General features: G+C 37.6%; 1 protein-coding gene and 1 long non-coding RNA gene across 2 annotated transcripts in view; one reads left to right on the top strand and one right to left on the bottom strand.

The window, feature by feature from the left end:
• LOC145553589 (uncharacterized) overlaps positions 1-976 on the top strand; it is a 5554-nt gene extending 4578 nt beyond the window's left edge. The window contains exon 4 of the long non-coding RNA XR_014089629.1: positions 562-976. This is a non-coding gene — a long non-coding RNA (uncharacterized LOC145553589). The remainder of the gene's footprint in view (positions 1-561) is intronic.
• sacm1la (SAC1 like phosphatidylinositide phosphatase a) overlaps positions 1-14696 on the bottom strand; it is a 16046-nt gene extending 1350 nt beyond the window's left edge. The window contains exons 1-19 of the mRNA XM_008421546.3: positions 14560-14696; positions 10743-10840; positions 8891-8965; positions 8654-8781; positions 8098-8247; positions 4969-5028; positions 4857-4890; positions 4664-4765; positions 3999-4084; positions 3828-3914; positions 3664-3732; positions 3503-3582; positions 3156-3254; positions 2940-3078; positions 2241-2310; positions 2066-2138; positions 1895-1988; positions 1616-1708; positions 1472-1529 (exon numbers count right to left, since the gene is read on the bottom strand). Of these exons, the coding sequence (XP_008419768.1) occupies positions 1472-1529; positions 1616-1708; positions 1895-1988; positions 2066-2138; positions 2241-2310; positions 2940-3078; positions 3156-3254; positions 3503-3582; positions 3664-3732; positions 3828-3914; positions 3999-4084; positions 4664-4765; positions 4857-4890; positions 4969-5028; positions 8098-8247; positions 8654-8781; positions 8891-8965; positions 10743-10840; positions 14560-14588 (1624 nt within the window). The 5' untranslated portion in view covers positions 14589-14696. The remainder of the gene's footprint in view (positions 1-1471; positions 1530-1615; positions 1709-1894; positions 1989-2065; positions 2139-2240; positions 2311-2939; positions 3079-3155; positions 3255-3502; positions 3583-3663; positions 3733-3827; positions 3915-3998; positions 4085-4663; positions 4766-4856; positions 4891-4968; positions 5029-8097; positions 8248-8653; positions 8782-8890; positions 8966-10742; positions 10841-14559) is intronic.

Genomic DNA, 14696 nt, shown 5'->3' with positions numbered 1-14696 from the left:
ACATGATTTCAATTGATGGCTGATTAACAGAGTTTTGCTGAAGTGCAGTCATCTCAATGGGGTGTGTTGAAGCAGAGGAACATCTAAAACATGCAGGTCAGTGTGCTTTGAGGATCAGGGTTGGGAAACACTGGTAATCAATGCTGAATCAATGTATGCCTTTCCCCTCCTCCTCTTTGAGCTCCAGGTGAGAGAGAGCATTTTATTATTGGGGGTTTTTCACATTTTAAATTACCATAAGCACTATATGTTGAGGGGAATGGACTGTGATCCTTTCTGTACATTTTCTTACCTGTCTGTAAATATTTTTACTGACTGTTTGTGCCTATGCTGCAGCTTGATGGGAAAATGTGTGATTATGTATGTCAGCTAATACAAATATTCATGAATATTCATTGACATGTTCTTATTAATTTAACTGAGTGTACACGTGAAATCATGCATACGGCTTCTATGTTTGTTCTCAGACCTATAACCAGTACATTAATATTTCAAAGGTTTTTTATCATCTTTCTAACTGGCCCAAACCATCGTCTTCCTCACTCTTGTTGTGTTTTTCAGCTGCTGCTCTGCAGTTTGACCCAAAGCTGACTGATGAGGACTACAGTAAAACTGGCTTCGTTATGCGCCAGAACCGGAGGAAGGCATCAAGGAACCGAAATCACACCAACCAGAGTCAAACTTAGGTTACCCCAACTCATACCATTTCCCTGGTTTATAGAGTACCAGGCTTAACCTCATGGATGCTGTTCTTCCATGGACAGTAGAATTTTGTTCTGTCAGCCAAAACTGAGTCAAATATGTTTACATATCTATGCTTGTTATGTAATATTAATGCCATGTTGTAAATTCTAAGTTTGTGTACACACCTTTTTGGAAATATGGTAATGTAAGATCATTTTGAACCACGTCTGCCAACAAAATTGTGTGTTCAACACCAGTGAAAAAACTTTTAATGGTATGTTATGACGTAGACCTATCAGACCAAAAAATGTACATGAATCAATATTGATTCTTTAACTTTGATTCAATACAAAATCAACACAAATGTGCATATAGATCCAAATTCAGATGATGGTTGAATCAACATTAATATAGTGTCAGTTATGGTTGAAACCCTAAAGATGATTCAACATCCAAGTCACCGACCACTTTCAAAATCATTTCAACGTCAGACTTCATCGTGGATTCAATGTTTCTGTCTAACTATATTTCAATGTTGATTCACTCATACTTTGCTATCTGGGATATGTCTCACCAAATGTTTTTGGTAATGCTGAGCTTCTCTACCTTCACTATTAAATCCGTGTCTGTTTCTTTGGAGGTTTGATCCACCTGAGTGACACTTCCGCATGCGCGAAGCTAACTAGCCATGGTGTGACATCAATTTTTATCCCCAGTTATACAAGAGTATGAATGTTAAGCAGCAGCAACAAAATGACAGCAATATTCACTTTGAGGTATCACTTACCAGCCAGAAGAAGAGAAACAATGCACATGGAGAATGCAACTAGCATGACAATGGGAAGCTTCAAAGGCAAAATAAAAATAAAACATTTAGTGTGTTAGACCACTCAGTTTTATTATTACTAGGTGAAAACACTGATGCACTCACTGTTAGGAACTTCCAGTCCTTCTTAATACGAAGAGGAGTGGGTCCCTCTGACTCATCAACGGCAAAGTTACCCAGGAAAAGGTCAATAGCATCCTAATGGGGAAAAAACAGCTGCTGGAGATATCCTAGTCTTTTTTTATGTATAAGTCAATATTAAAGTATTGACTCAAAAACAGCATTTGTCTTAGGTGATGATTAACTTTCAAAATCTTTTTGGAAGAAAAGTGTTACACAAGGTGTCTTTACTTTGATCCATAATAAATTGTGTCACAGAGATACCTGTCTGAATCCATCTGAAAAGTTGTTTTTGTAGTAGCGAATCATGGAGTTCCAGCCATCCATCAGCAGTCCCCACCTGGTCCTCTTCCCTGTCCTGCTCAATGCATAACATTGCTGTCATATTCAATCAGACAGAAGATGTTTGTGTTGACAGATGTTTAATTGTGTTACCTCGTAAAGTCTGTTTTTAAAGCTCCAGTACCAGCATACTGCACAGCGCATGCATTGGCATTGTCAGCCCAAGCTGTTAGAAAGCAAAAGCAAAACACATCAGGACACACTAGAACTTTACAGGATCTACTAATCCCTCAAAGCAATGCTGATAGTAGAGCATGTGTTGTCCTACCGTTTTTGTAGACTTTTTCAAACTCAGCCTGCTCTTCAATGCGCTGACCCACATTTAGAACTCCCATTCTCTGTTAAAATAAGAGAAAAAGAGTACGGACTCAACCATTTACCATACCTATTCATCTATATAGAATCAGTTTTTCACACATTTAAGGACCAAACGCATCCACAGGGCTTCAGCTCAATTTTTTCCCATTAAACTTAGATGTAGACCTGTCATGATAATACATTTTGATAGGTGATAAATTGCCCCAGAAATGATTGCAATAAACAGTTATATTGTTCTTCTGAGACCATTTGAATATAATAATAATGGCATAACAATGCAAGAACACTTTCTCAAAGACAAATAAATTCTAAATACTACAGAACATTTAAACATGGATGGAACTGGAATACATTTTCAATACCCCAAATAAATCAACCAAACCACAGAAACAAAAAATAAAATGGAGTATGAAAACTCTGTAAACAAAATTATCCTTCACAAAGCGGCCCAGTTAAGAGTAATGCACCAGACTTTTGTCATCCAGTTTTTGGTAGAAAGGGAGAGAGAAAAAAAACAATAAATTGTGCAAACGGCGATTATTGACCTTGTTTTAATTTATCATGTGATTAATTGATTTGCTGAAAACAAGTGCCCCTTTCACCAATTTTTTTTCTCTTAAAAAAAAAAAAAGAAAAAAGGTCAACATACCTGAAGCTGAGACTGAAGTGAGCGTCTGGCCAGCAGGCTCTGAATGACATTGGTCCTGTCTAGGCAGTCCATGCAATTACTCCTGAAAACTCCTTTCTGCTGGGTCAGTATCTTTCCATCCGAGTTCACCATAAAGTAGCTAGACACACAAAAAAGTCTCAGTACTCCTTCCAGCAGGCACCTTGAGGTGCTACAAACAGGTGCCAGTTAAGCTACCTGTATTCATCTTGTGTCTCTGCGACAGCATCCACTAGGATCTGAAGACGGTCCCATCTCATGTGACTGCACTCTTTGTGAAAATCGAAGGCCAAGTAGCTAAGGACATAATGTTAAAAGTTGAATGTTCTTTTACAAATGCAGGTAATCGTATATTTAAAAAGAAATAGGGCAACTTTAATAGCGTCATTAGACATTCTGCTGACACTGACTGACTTTATGAAACCTATGTACAAACAGTTGCTGTGTTTTCACCATGTAATGTTTAATGTGCTGTCCTTGATGAAATAAATTTGAATTGAATTGTAAGTGGATGTAAAAACTGAAAAGCAATGGCTGACACTTACTTGACCATACCGTTGTTAAGACCAGACGACATCTTGGCAAACTCCTCTTCCAGTGGCTTCTCTGACCCTTTTTGATTCACCTGGACAAGAAGAGTCCAAATTGCCTTCAAATGTGTACTGTTGGATAATTCTTATCTCAGTGTTTAATAAAAGGTCCTCACCAAGTTCAGAACAGTTTGTTTTCCATAGATGAGTAGTTGAGAGTCAAAGTGCCTCTGGAAACCATCCATCTGTATACAGTTATCAAATGGTTAACATCAGAGTCTCACTTCTATTCTAATTAAAGCCCAAGACATCAGGCATATGAGAGAATGGCAGCTCTTACGTGATTCATGGTTTTGCTGATTACAGGTTTAGGCTTGTACTTCAGATTGGGCCTCTGGCTCCAGTAAAAAGGCATAGAACCTCGTGTCTGTGGATGAAAGTACCTTGTGGTTACTGGAAAGTATTTATATGCAACACCTTTCATGAGACAACAGTCAGAGAACAAGCCTACCTGTACAAAGGAAGCCTTTGCTCCCTCATACAGGACTATCTGCTCAGTCTCCACAAAGTTAGCAGCCTGGCCCTCAGAATCAATACCTGTTCAGACGGAAACATTTGTCAAAGGATAGAGGAGAGGATAGAAAATGGAGTCCCTCCTTTCCATTGCTGCTCACCACAGCAGCGGTAGTGAAGATTCAGTGCTAGCTAGTTTTTGCGCTGGACTTCTATCTCCAGATGTGTTTCTTTGTTATTGTCTGCTTCTTTCTTTAAGATGTTATCGTCATCTGGGTTAAACACATCAAGCAAGTAACACATTTTGTTGTTCTCGTCATGGAGCACAATGTCTGGCCAGTTTGCAGCGAATAATAATGATAGTAATAATAATATCCCATAGATAGGAAGCTTTGAACTTCAGCCATCAATATGAAGGCATAACTGCAGATACATAACCAGCAAGGACCATCTAATACATATCTACAGGTAACCTAAGGCATAACAACTATTGCTATTTATGTTATTATTGGTCAGTTGCTGACAAACCCACTAGATTGATTGACAAATGTCATGTCAATATGGCACCTACATTTAAACTCTGGCATTTCTGACAGGAACAACATGCCTTCCCTTTATTAGTCCAAATGTTTCACAGTTTAATCAATGCTTTTGCATGTTCACCTCTAACATAGTATCTCACACCAGCCCGGAAGCAGCTTCTCCTGGAGATGAGGATCCACTCAAAGATCTTTCCATTTATACGGCATGGCTTCATGACAATGACTGGAAGAAGAGGGTTAAAGAAAAGCTTGATCTTCTGTTGGTCAGGTCATTTATCAACAAAAACATACGGCTTTTTTGGGGCAAAGGATACATCCATGAATAACAGGTAGTGCGAATCTGTGAAGCTACAGAGAAACAGTGGTAGTGAGAAAATGTGAGTATAAAAGCAGTTCAGATGAGTGATGCCATGTGACAGCAGTTACCTCAGGCTGCCCAGCAAGTTCTCTTAAAAGGTTCCCATTCCAGACAAATCTCTGATCTGCCTGTAAACCACAAGAAACTAATTGTTAAACCATTCACCATTTAAACACTTCTTTTATGACATGCAAAAATATATTCTAATATCAACGACCTTTTCAAATCTTTGCCCACATGCACATTTAAAGAAAATATGACAACAAATTTGAACTTTAAACAATTGCAAAGGATACATTTATCAGTTTGGCTTGAACACTAGAGTCAGCAGCATCATTTCTGGTGCACCCCGTTTGATCTTAATTTAATTATCTCTGCCAGCTTCCACAAGAATCAACTTTTGAAACAGCACAGCAATTCGTCACTCACCCCTGTGTTCAGGTATAAAGTCATCCTACTCAAACACACGCCACCTGGTGGTAAATTAGGAGTTGGAATAGTGAACGTGGCTGCGGGGAGCATTGATTGATAGCGTTATTTAGCTTTAAAAATGTGTATTTGTGGGTGTATTTTCACGGAGTGGAATGGATCTCCTCTACTCTGACTATTGTAGACAATATTGTCACTTAGGCTAACAAACATAGCAACAACACAGATGCCTTTAACTGGACAATATCATAATTGTCTTTGAGCTACCAGAGGGAGTCTGTGTCCCACTAATAGCATTTGACCCACAGTTTGTAAACCCTGGGATTGACATTAAGACCAGTGGCGGATTCTGATATGGGCAACATGGGCACCCTCCCCCTAATTTTGGTTTTGCCTGCAAATCTGTGTGTACTTCTAAAAGTACCATTCCAGATAAACAAAGCTTTCAAAAAAATTTTTTTGAAGTTAATTGGAAAACATCTCTGGAGTTTGGAACAATATATTTAAAAATATTACAATAATATTTCAGTGTTGAATAATAATTTCTAACTGCATTTTTATCTTTATTCTCCAAAACATTTCAGATGTTGCAAGATGTATGAAAAAAATAACAGTTATTAGTTCCATCTGACTACTGCAAGTAAATAAGTCAAATCCAATAGTCAAAATCTGACACCAGATTTTGCCTTTGCCAGTATGCGAGTCATTTTTAAACAGAATACAAAATGTTAGGGGCCACACAGTGGCACATTTGGTAGTACTGTTGCCTTGCAGCAAGAAGGTCCTGGGTCACACCGGGCTGGTGTGACCCAGGACCAAAATTACCTGATTGATTGAACCTGGGCCGGGTTCAACTCCCGGCCCAGGGTCTTTGTGCATGGAGTTTGTATATTTCACTTTTTTTTTTATACACCTGTAACAGTAATAGCAAAGACGGATTAAGCTGATCTCGGCACACATTTCCACAATTCACTCAAAATTACCAGTTTGGAGGAGTAGCTTTGCCTGGACTAGCATTTATATGATCACCCCATGAAGGCTCATTATGGAGAATACTGTACCAACTTATGCGTCAAATATCAAAGCCTTACAAGCTGACAGTATCAATAATGAAATGATTATTAATGCCCTGTTCTAAACCGTAAATGCTTCATTTTTTTTAGTGCAAATGAATCTGAACACACAGTGGAGTATATAACATACAACTGCATAAAAAATATGTAAATCAGTGATTCTTGAGAATAGGGACAAAACATGTTCTATGGATAAAGCACAAAATTTGAATAAAATATACACAAAATATAATTTTTTCAAATATCTGACTAAACTAACCTGGGTCATGTGAGCACAACAATGTATGTTTTCCAGGTATTTGCTGAATATTTTTTTATTTTAAACATTGTAGTCGATGGATGGCGTCTTTAAAATCCCTTGTCCAGGAGCAGAACTCAATACATTATAATAGTTTAAAACAATTAAATAAATACTAAAATTATATATTATGACAATTAAGTATAAGTAGTCATATAAATAATTATAAAAGTATCAATAAAATTAAAAATAATTTTTATATATTTTCCAACTCCATTGAAATTTGTCCCTAGTTTTTGTCAACACCGTCAGACATGAAAAGAATGTAAAAAAAAAAATCAGGCATTATTGGGGGCACCAGAACTTCTGAGGACCCCATGACCACTTCCTTTCTCTTCATTTGCTAAGAGGGCTAGTTAGCTCTGGTTAGCTTATGTTATTCTTTAGTTTTTTCTTATTTTTATTCCTAAGTTGTTTGTCACAACCATGATGTGTCAACACCATAACTGACAATTTACAAAATTTTGATGAAATTTTGTGAAATAAAAGCTTAATTTTAGTATAATGTAAAGATTTCATGGACCTGATGAACTACAACATGGCCTCCTTCAGAATAACATCATATAAATTGAGGTAGTTTGGCATTTCGTCAACTCCGTCAGATGTCAACTCCATCAGAGTTTTTGTGACTCTTTCAGTAAAATTGTTGTCAAATCTCACTTAAATGTGCAATTAATTAATTTTAATGTATTTTACATAAATTGCATTACTTCACATGTATCAAGTTTTTTCATTTTACTCACTAGTTTGTCATCACCTTCAGTTCTATGTCAACTCCGTCATGCAGTGTCAACTGTCAGATGAACTTTTTGTTGTTTTTTGTTTTAAATAATATTTATTTTGTTTCTTGAGAAGCATTTGTCTGTAAAATGAGTAAAACATCACCAATAGGGTATTTTAAAAATCATTTTATATTTATGTTTGTCAGATGGTGATGACAACGTTCTAGGTTAGATCGATTAAAAATGTAATTTTTTTAAAAAATGTTGCAACTTTTTTAAAAAAAAGTTTAAAAAGTTGCTTTTTTAACTTTTTAAAAAAGTTAAACAGATTTCCAAAAATGTAAAAAAGATGTAAAGATTTCCAAAATGTAAAGATTTTGGAAATCTTTACATTTCCAAAACATTATTTGTCATATCTGCATACATAATTTTGAGGAAAAAAAACAAAACAAATTATGGGAAAATTAAATCCCATTTTGTCCCTATTCTCAAGAATCACTAAAATAACATGCAGTGGGGAGTGGTCTGTCCCGCTTATTTACAACACACACACACAGACAAAAAAGTCAAGCATTTCCATCCAACCTATAGAAACATTTTTAAATTAATTCAAATGTTTGACTTACTTTTAACAAAAATGTAAATTTAGTGCGAAGATTTGTAATGACCACTTACCCTCTCCAGCAGACTCATCTCCTGGAAGTCAGGACTGGTGTTGGCCAATCGCTGCAGTGTGTGTGTTAGGTCAAAGTCAGTGCAGAAGTAGAAACCATCTGTATTCAGCACATTGTTGATCATAGCCAGGAAGGTCTTATTCTCCTGAGACTAAAGCAGAAAAGCAAACATGTTTTCAGAATACACTTCTGTATTCTGGGACAAGTAATAAAAAATAATTAAGAAAAAAAATAAATTTAATCAGTAGAAGATTTCCATCCATATCCATTTTCTTCGGGTCACGAGAGTAGCAGCAGCACAAACAGGTACGAACATATATGGAAGTACATGTACATACACGTTCACATATATAAGTACACACACACACACGTATGTATGCGTGTGTGTGTGTTGTACAATATATACATGCTGTACAATACATGCATGTTTGTAACACAGGAACAATTTTCTACACTTGCAGTTTTTCCAACTGCATAAATTTATATTGTTGTCAAACCTTTGAGTCTGAAAACAAGAGGTTGTTTTGGTAGCGTACAAGAGGAACAATCTTGCCAACCTGGATCTCTGAGAGATGTAGCACCGTCTTCTTGTAGGATATCACATCAAAGTCCACAGCCTTCCACACAGCATGGCCAAGGAGGTTGCCTACATTCCTCTTCCTGGTGATGACAATCAGGTACATCCCTGTGCAGTGAAAGTTGTGAGTCAAATTGCAATCTTTTTGAAAACTTTAAAGACATGTTAAACAGGACATTTTATAATATGCATACTGTAGTTATCATTAGTCACATACCTGCAACCAGACGAATAGTTCCCATGATCCCACAAATAGGTCTGGTGACAGCAGAGGGAGGAATATCATTTCTACCTATGAAACCGTGAACACAACAGGGAAGAAGTTGAAGAGAAATACAGTTTCCTGTACAGGTCCTTCTCAAAAAATTTGCATATTGTGATAAAGTTAATTATTTTCCATAATGTAATGACAAAAATTAAACTGTCATATATTTTAGATTCATTGCACACCAACTGAAATATTTCATGTCTTTTATTGTTTTAATACTGATGATTTTGGCGTACAGCTCATGAAACCCGAAATTCCCTTCTCAAAAAATGAGCATATCATGAAAAGGTTCTCTGAACGAGCCGTTAACCTCATCATCTGAATCAACAAAGTTACTCTAAACACCTGCAAAAGATTCCTGAGGCTTTTAAAAACTCCCAGCCTGGTTCATTACTCAAAACCGCAATCATGGGTCAGACTGCTGACCTGACTGCTGTCCAGAAGGCCATCATTGACGCCCTCATGCAAGAGGGTAAGACACAGAAAGACATTTCTGAACGAATAGGCTGTTCCCAGAGTGCTGCATCAAGGTACCTCAGTGGGAAGGAAAACGTGTGGCAGAAAACGCTGCACAACGAGGAGAGGTGACCGGACCCTGAGGAAGATGGTGGAGAAAAGCCGATTCCAGACCTTAGGGGAACCTGAGGAAGCAGTGGACTGAGTCTGGAGTAGAGACATCCAGAGCCACCGTGCACAGGCGTGTGCAGGAAATGGGCTACAGGTGCTGCATTCCTCAGGTCAAAGGTCAAGCCACTGTTGAACCAGAAACAGCGGCAGAAGTGCCTGACCTGGGCTACAGAGAAGCAGCACTGGACTGTTGCTCTGTGGTCCAAAGTACTTTTTTCGGATGAAAGCAAATTTTGCATGTCATTCGGAAATCAAGGTACCAGAGTCTGGAGGAAGACTGGAGAGAAGGAAATGCTAGAAGGCCAGAAGTCCAGTGTCAAGTACCCACAGTCAGTGATGGTCTGGGGAGCTGCTGGTGTTGGTCCACTGGGTTTTATCAAGGGCAGGTCAATGCAGCAGCTATCAGGAGGTTTTGGAGCACTTCATGCTTCCATCTGCTGAAAAGCTTTATGGAGATGAAGATTTCATTTTTCAGCACTACCTGCTCACAGTGCCAAAACCACTGGTATTACTGACCATGGTGTTACTGTGCTCAGTTGGCCTGCCAACTCTCCTGACCTGAACCCCATAGAGAATCTGTGGGATATTGTGAAGAGAAAGTTGAGAGACCCAAAACTCTGGATGAGCTCAAGGCCATCGAAGCATCCTGGGCTCCATGACACCTCAGCAGAGCCACAGGCTGATTGCCTTCATGCCGCATTGAAGGCCAAGTATTGAGTGCATAACTGAACATAATTATTTGAAGTTTGACATTTTTGGTATTAAAACACATTTCTCTTATTGGTCAGATGAAATATGCTAATTTTTTGAGACAGGGATTTTGGGTTTTCATGAGCTGTATGCCACAATCACCAGTATTAAAACAACAAAAGACATGAAATATTTCAGTTGGTGTGCAATGAATCTAAAATATATGACAGTTTAATTTTTATCATTACATTATGGAAAATAATAAACTTTATCACAATATGCTAATTTTTTGAGAAGGACCTGTATATTATTTCCTTCTATTCATTGCTGTTAAAAAATCGTTAACTGTTCAGAGAATCACAGAGGTCTAGCAGAAGAGATGGAGAACAGCAGCTAATCATTAACTACGTTCCCACCATAAAACATCCTGAAGTAATTCTTAGAGATCAGTGTGAGTGCAGTGCTTGCTATTCAGATGTTCTACCTGTGAGGGTCATCTCGTTTGAAACCCGGTCAATGACCAGGACAGCATCAGCTCCTTCATCACAGGCCTCAATGAAGAACTTTTCAGGGGTTGTGTGCCTACGAAAACAAGTTGAAAACATTTGAAAACTTCAAATTCATCAAATGAAATGTATAAGATTCTCCGTTATCCAACTATACATTCATATAGGTTTATTTAGTGTAAATTATGTGTAGGTAAATACCTGCCCATGATTTTCACTACATAAACCTATATGAATGTAATCTGATCAAGGACACACAATAATTAGACAGTCAGAAGCAAAAACAGAAAACTGTAAACTGACATTAAACAGGAAGAAATGTAGTCAGAAAGAGAACTTTCACATTCCCTTCTCTAAGCTTGTCTTCAATTTTATGCAAAGCAAAAGGGAATCAGCTTTGGTACCATGGTAACAGATTGAAACCCGGTCAACATCTAGATCTGTTTTATCTAGATGTTTCTCCCCAGTGTTAGCCGCTACATCACTCAACCTTAAAACAGGTACAACATAGATTTACACAAACTATAGATACAAGAGTCCATCTTGTTGATACAGTTGCATTTCCTCATAAGTCATGTGATGCAGTTGACTTATGAGTCTGGTAGAGGCTGAACTGGCTCTGCTGCTGCCCTAAGAGATGACAGCAGAAGAGATTACACTCAACAACAGACTTATGGAAGACATGCGGAAAACCCTGATGGACCTTAGCTTCAAGTACTGCCTGCTCTGTTCTTTCTTAAGGATGTCTTCACTGTTGCGTCTCCAGTTCAGATTGTTGTTGAGATGAACACTGAGGTATTTATATTCCTCAACCACCTCCACTTCCACTAAGAAAAACGGGTTTAAACAATCATCTCCTTTGTTTTGTTTACTTTCAAGATGAGATAATTGTTTCCACCATAGACATATATAAAGAATAGACGCCTTATGGACCATTCTTGCATATAGTTGCTGACATCACATAGGGCCGCCATCTTGGAGCTCTACTCAGCATTATATGTTTGGCAGGCGCAATGATTTTAATTATAGCTCACTGAGTACTATACAGATTTTCACGCTTTTTTTTGCTGGAAACCTTATTCAAACAGCCATCACAGCTACATGCACAAGGACATTTGTTTAATTGCTCAGTCAGATCACTTGTGATCCTAGGTTTGTAATTAGAGAAGCATCTCACTGTTCTGGTTTGGACTGTGTTGTCCACACAGAAATTTACACAGAAGGTCACACACTCAGTCAGTCATTGATGTCCTCTCCATGTGGCTGGCAAAGAGCAGCCCAGTCTGTAGCCTGCAGGACATCTTTAACTTTCTGTGACCACTTTCTCACAGAGCTTTTCATTACAGGTTGTCTGTGAATAAGGGGTTTATATTCTGAGCAGAGTAAAATAAGGTTGTGATGTGATTTTCCCAGAGGAGGTCTTGTTTACACATGAGGAGCTAGGTACAGCTTGTTCTTTTGCAGCAAGTTTGCGGTCTCAAACGTTTTGTTGGTTCGCCACCAGAGGGATGTACCAGCAAGTGAAATTGGAGGCAAATTTTGTGTGAAAAGAACGTGGACCTCTGAGTCCACTGGGGAGACAGACTGAACTTGTATGCTTTCCAAAGCAGGTTATGAGTATTAGAAGTTTATTTCTAACTATTTAGCTCAACTTGACTAAAACAATATGGCCAAACAGATGTAATTACATTTTTAAGTCATATTAACTAATTTAAAGGGTGTGATTCATAGGTTTTATCGTCCCAAATGGAAAATTCTTTTATTGTATCAGTATAACAGTCAGCTGGATAACATGATTAATTTGTCCTTTTGTTCTGTGAACTTTAATTGACGTTATGAGCAGCACAAAATTACAACCATAAAGACATTCATGACAGATGCCAAAATTCCTGTGTAGTACAATCAAAAGGCCCTGATTAGATTAAATAGAAATTTTGAACAGAAAGTAGCTTATAACATAGGTTATTAACTGGAATATTTCTGACTGTCATTTTATGTTCAAGTTTGGTGACTGATGATTTGAGATTTAACAAGACTGACAAAAATGCCAGAAAATATCTAAAAAGTTCTGTTTTAATTTCCTGATCAAATTAAAAATCTGGTTTTTTAGTTGTTAAAGTAGATATGCCACTAAAGCTGAAATACCAAAGCAGATTATGAGCTCATGCAATAATAATCTGCCCATTCTGCTCATGAGCTAAACAATCTCTCATGAGTCTTTATTACGAGTAAAGAACAAAGGTTCTAACAATTGGCTACTTAATTTATAGCAACTTTAAAGAACTACTTCTTCACACAGAACAAAAGTATGATCCCTTTCACAGAGACGTCAATTTCTATCATTTTGGTAAAAACATGAGCTAAGCGTGCCTGGACTGAGTTCAGGCCTTCAGGGAGTGGTGACAGCCAAAGGCTGAACAACAAGAATTACTCAAGTTGAAGAACAAAGAAAAAGTAGATAATTATTGTGAAAGTTATTTGTTTGTTATAAAGAGAGAAGACTTTGTTTCTATTTTGAATGGTTTAACATTCATTGAATATAGCAGTGCTATACTGACTCTTAAGATGTGAATGAAAAAATGTCTGCCACATTGGCAATGTTAGGAGGAAAGGTGGGTCTAAATTCTTTTTTCTAATTATGAGAGAGTCTGGTAAGGTCATACTGAAGACAGTTTCTGAAGTGCAACTAAAGGTATTCCACTATCTGGTCAATTATGGGATGCATCTATCTTTTCTTTTGACAATTACAGAAATCTGTTTCTCATCACTGTACAAATCAGGAGAACCAGAAAGCATGGCTGAAAAGGTATGTTTTTAATAATATACGTCTTAATTTTTTAAGAGTTAAAAAAATTAAGACTTATTTATTTCAAAAATAAAAAACATTTGCTTTTTCAATTTGAAAAAGCAAATAATTGCTTTAGAAAAAGCAAATGGAAATAAAAAACATTTTGGGTTAATGATGAAGACAACAAGCTGGGAAACCAACAGTGGAAATCCCTAAAGCAGCCATTTGTAGACAAGTAGCTGTTGCAGTGGCATAACTACTCTTTGCTGGGCTGAAGTAATCTAGACCAGCCTCCACAAGCATGCACTAAAATAACCACAACACTCTGCTAAACCGAGTATTTCCCCAGAGTCCCTTATTTGCAACCAACTAATAATCAATTATTTATTTAGCTTTAAACTGGTGGCTCCATCCTCCATACCGTCTGTGACATGAGGTCCGGACATTCGCCTAATCTTCTACTGCACAGGGCAGAAAAGGAGGATAACAGGTAGAACTGGATGATTCACGCTGTGAATGAAGGTGTGTACCAAAGGTGTGTCTTAATAACACCTTTGTTTGGTCCAAAAAAAAAAATAACAAGGCTAACTGTCAACGGACAGTTGCTCCTAAAGCCTTTTGTTTTATGAGCGACGAGTGGGTATAAGCAAATCACGGAAGTCAGATTAACACAAACATTAAGCAAGAAGACACTCATTTCTTTTCAGTGTGATGAAGATTATGGACATGATCGATAGCAACCATGTTCACCGCACACACCAAATGCTTTCATTGATCTCAGCCTTGTGTGTACTGTTCATTATAAATAAGTGAAATGCGAAGCTCGGATGACTCCTGCTCTGAATTTCGATCCTGTCAGCAAACTTCAGACTGTTCTGCTCAACTTCTGCTTCAGGATTAGCTTCGTTGGAACCTCTTATCATTGGAAGCTTCGTTTTTTATTAAAGTCAGACTAGGACAATAACTGCTACTAGGATAGTTACCAAAGTTAAACGAAAATTACTTACAAATTGTATCTCTCATAGGCGGTCGCCATTTTCCTTCAGAATGGTTGACCTCAGTGACGACAGCAGATATAGTTACTTTCCTTTGTGTTGCCAGTTAAGTGTCTGAAAGCAGCTTTCCCGTCCAACCCAGTACAACC

The sequence above is a fragment of the Poecilia reticulata genome, chromosome 11 (genome assembly GCF_904066995.2).
Source record: "Poecilia reticulata chromosome 11, P_reticulata-male-v2, whole genome shotgun sequence".
NCBI classification, from domain to species: Eukaryota; Metazoa; Chordata; class Actinopteri; order Cyprinodontiformes; family Poeciliidae; genus Poecilia; species Poecilia reticulata.
The sequence above is the reverse complement of the archived record's forward strand: the minus strand, read 5'-3'. Positions and strand labels throughout refer to the sequence as shown.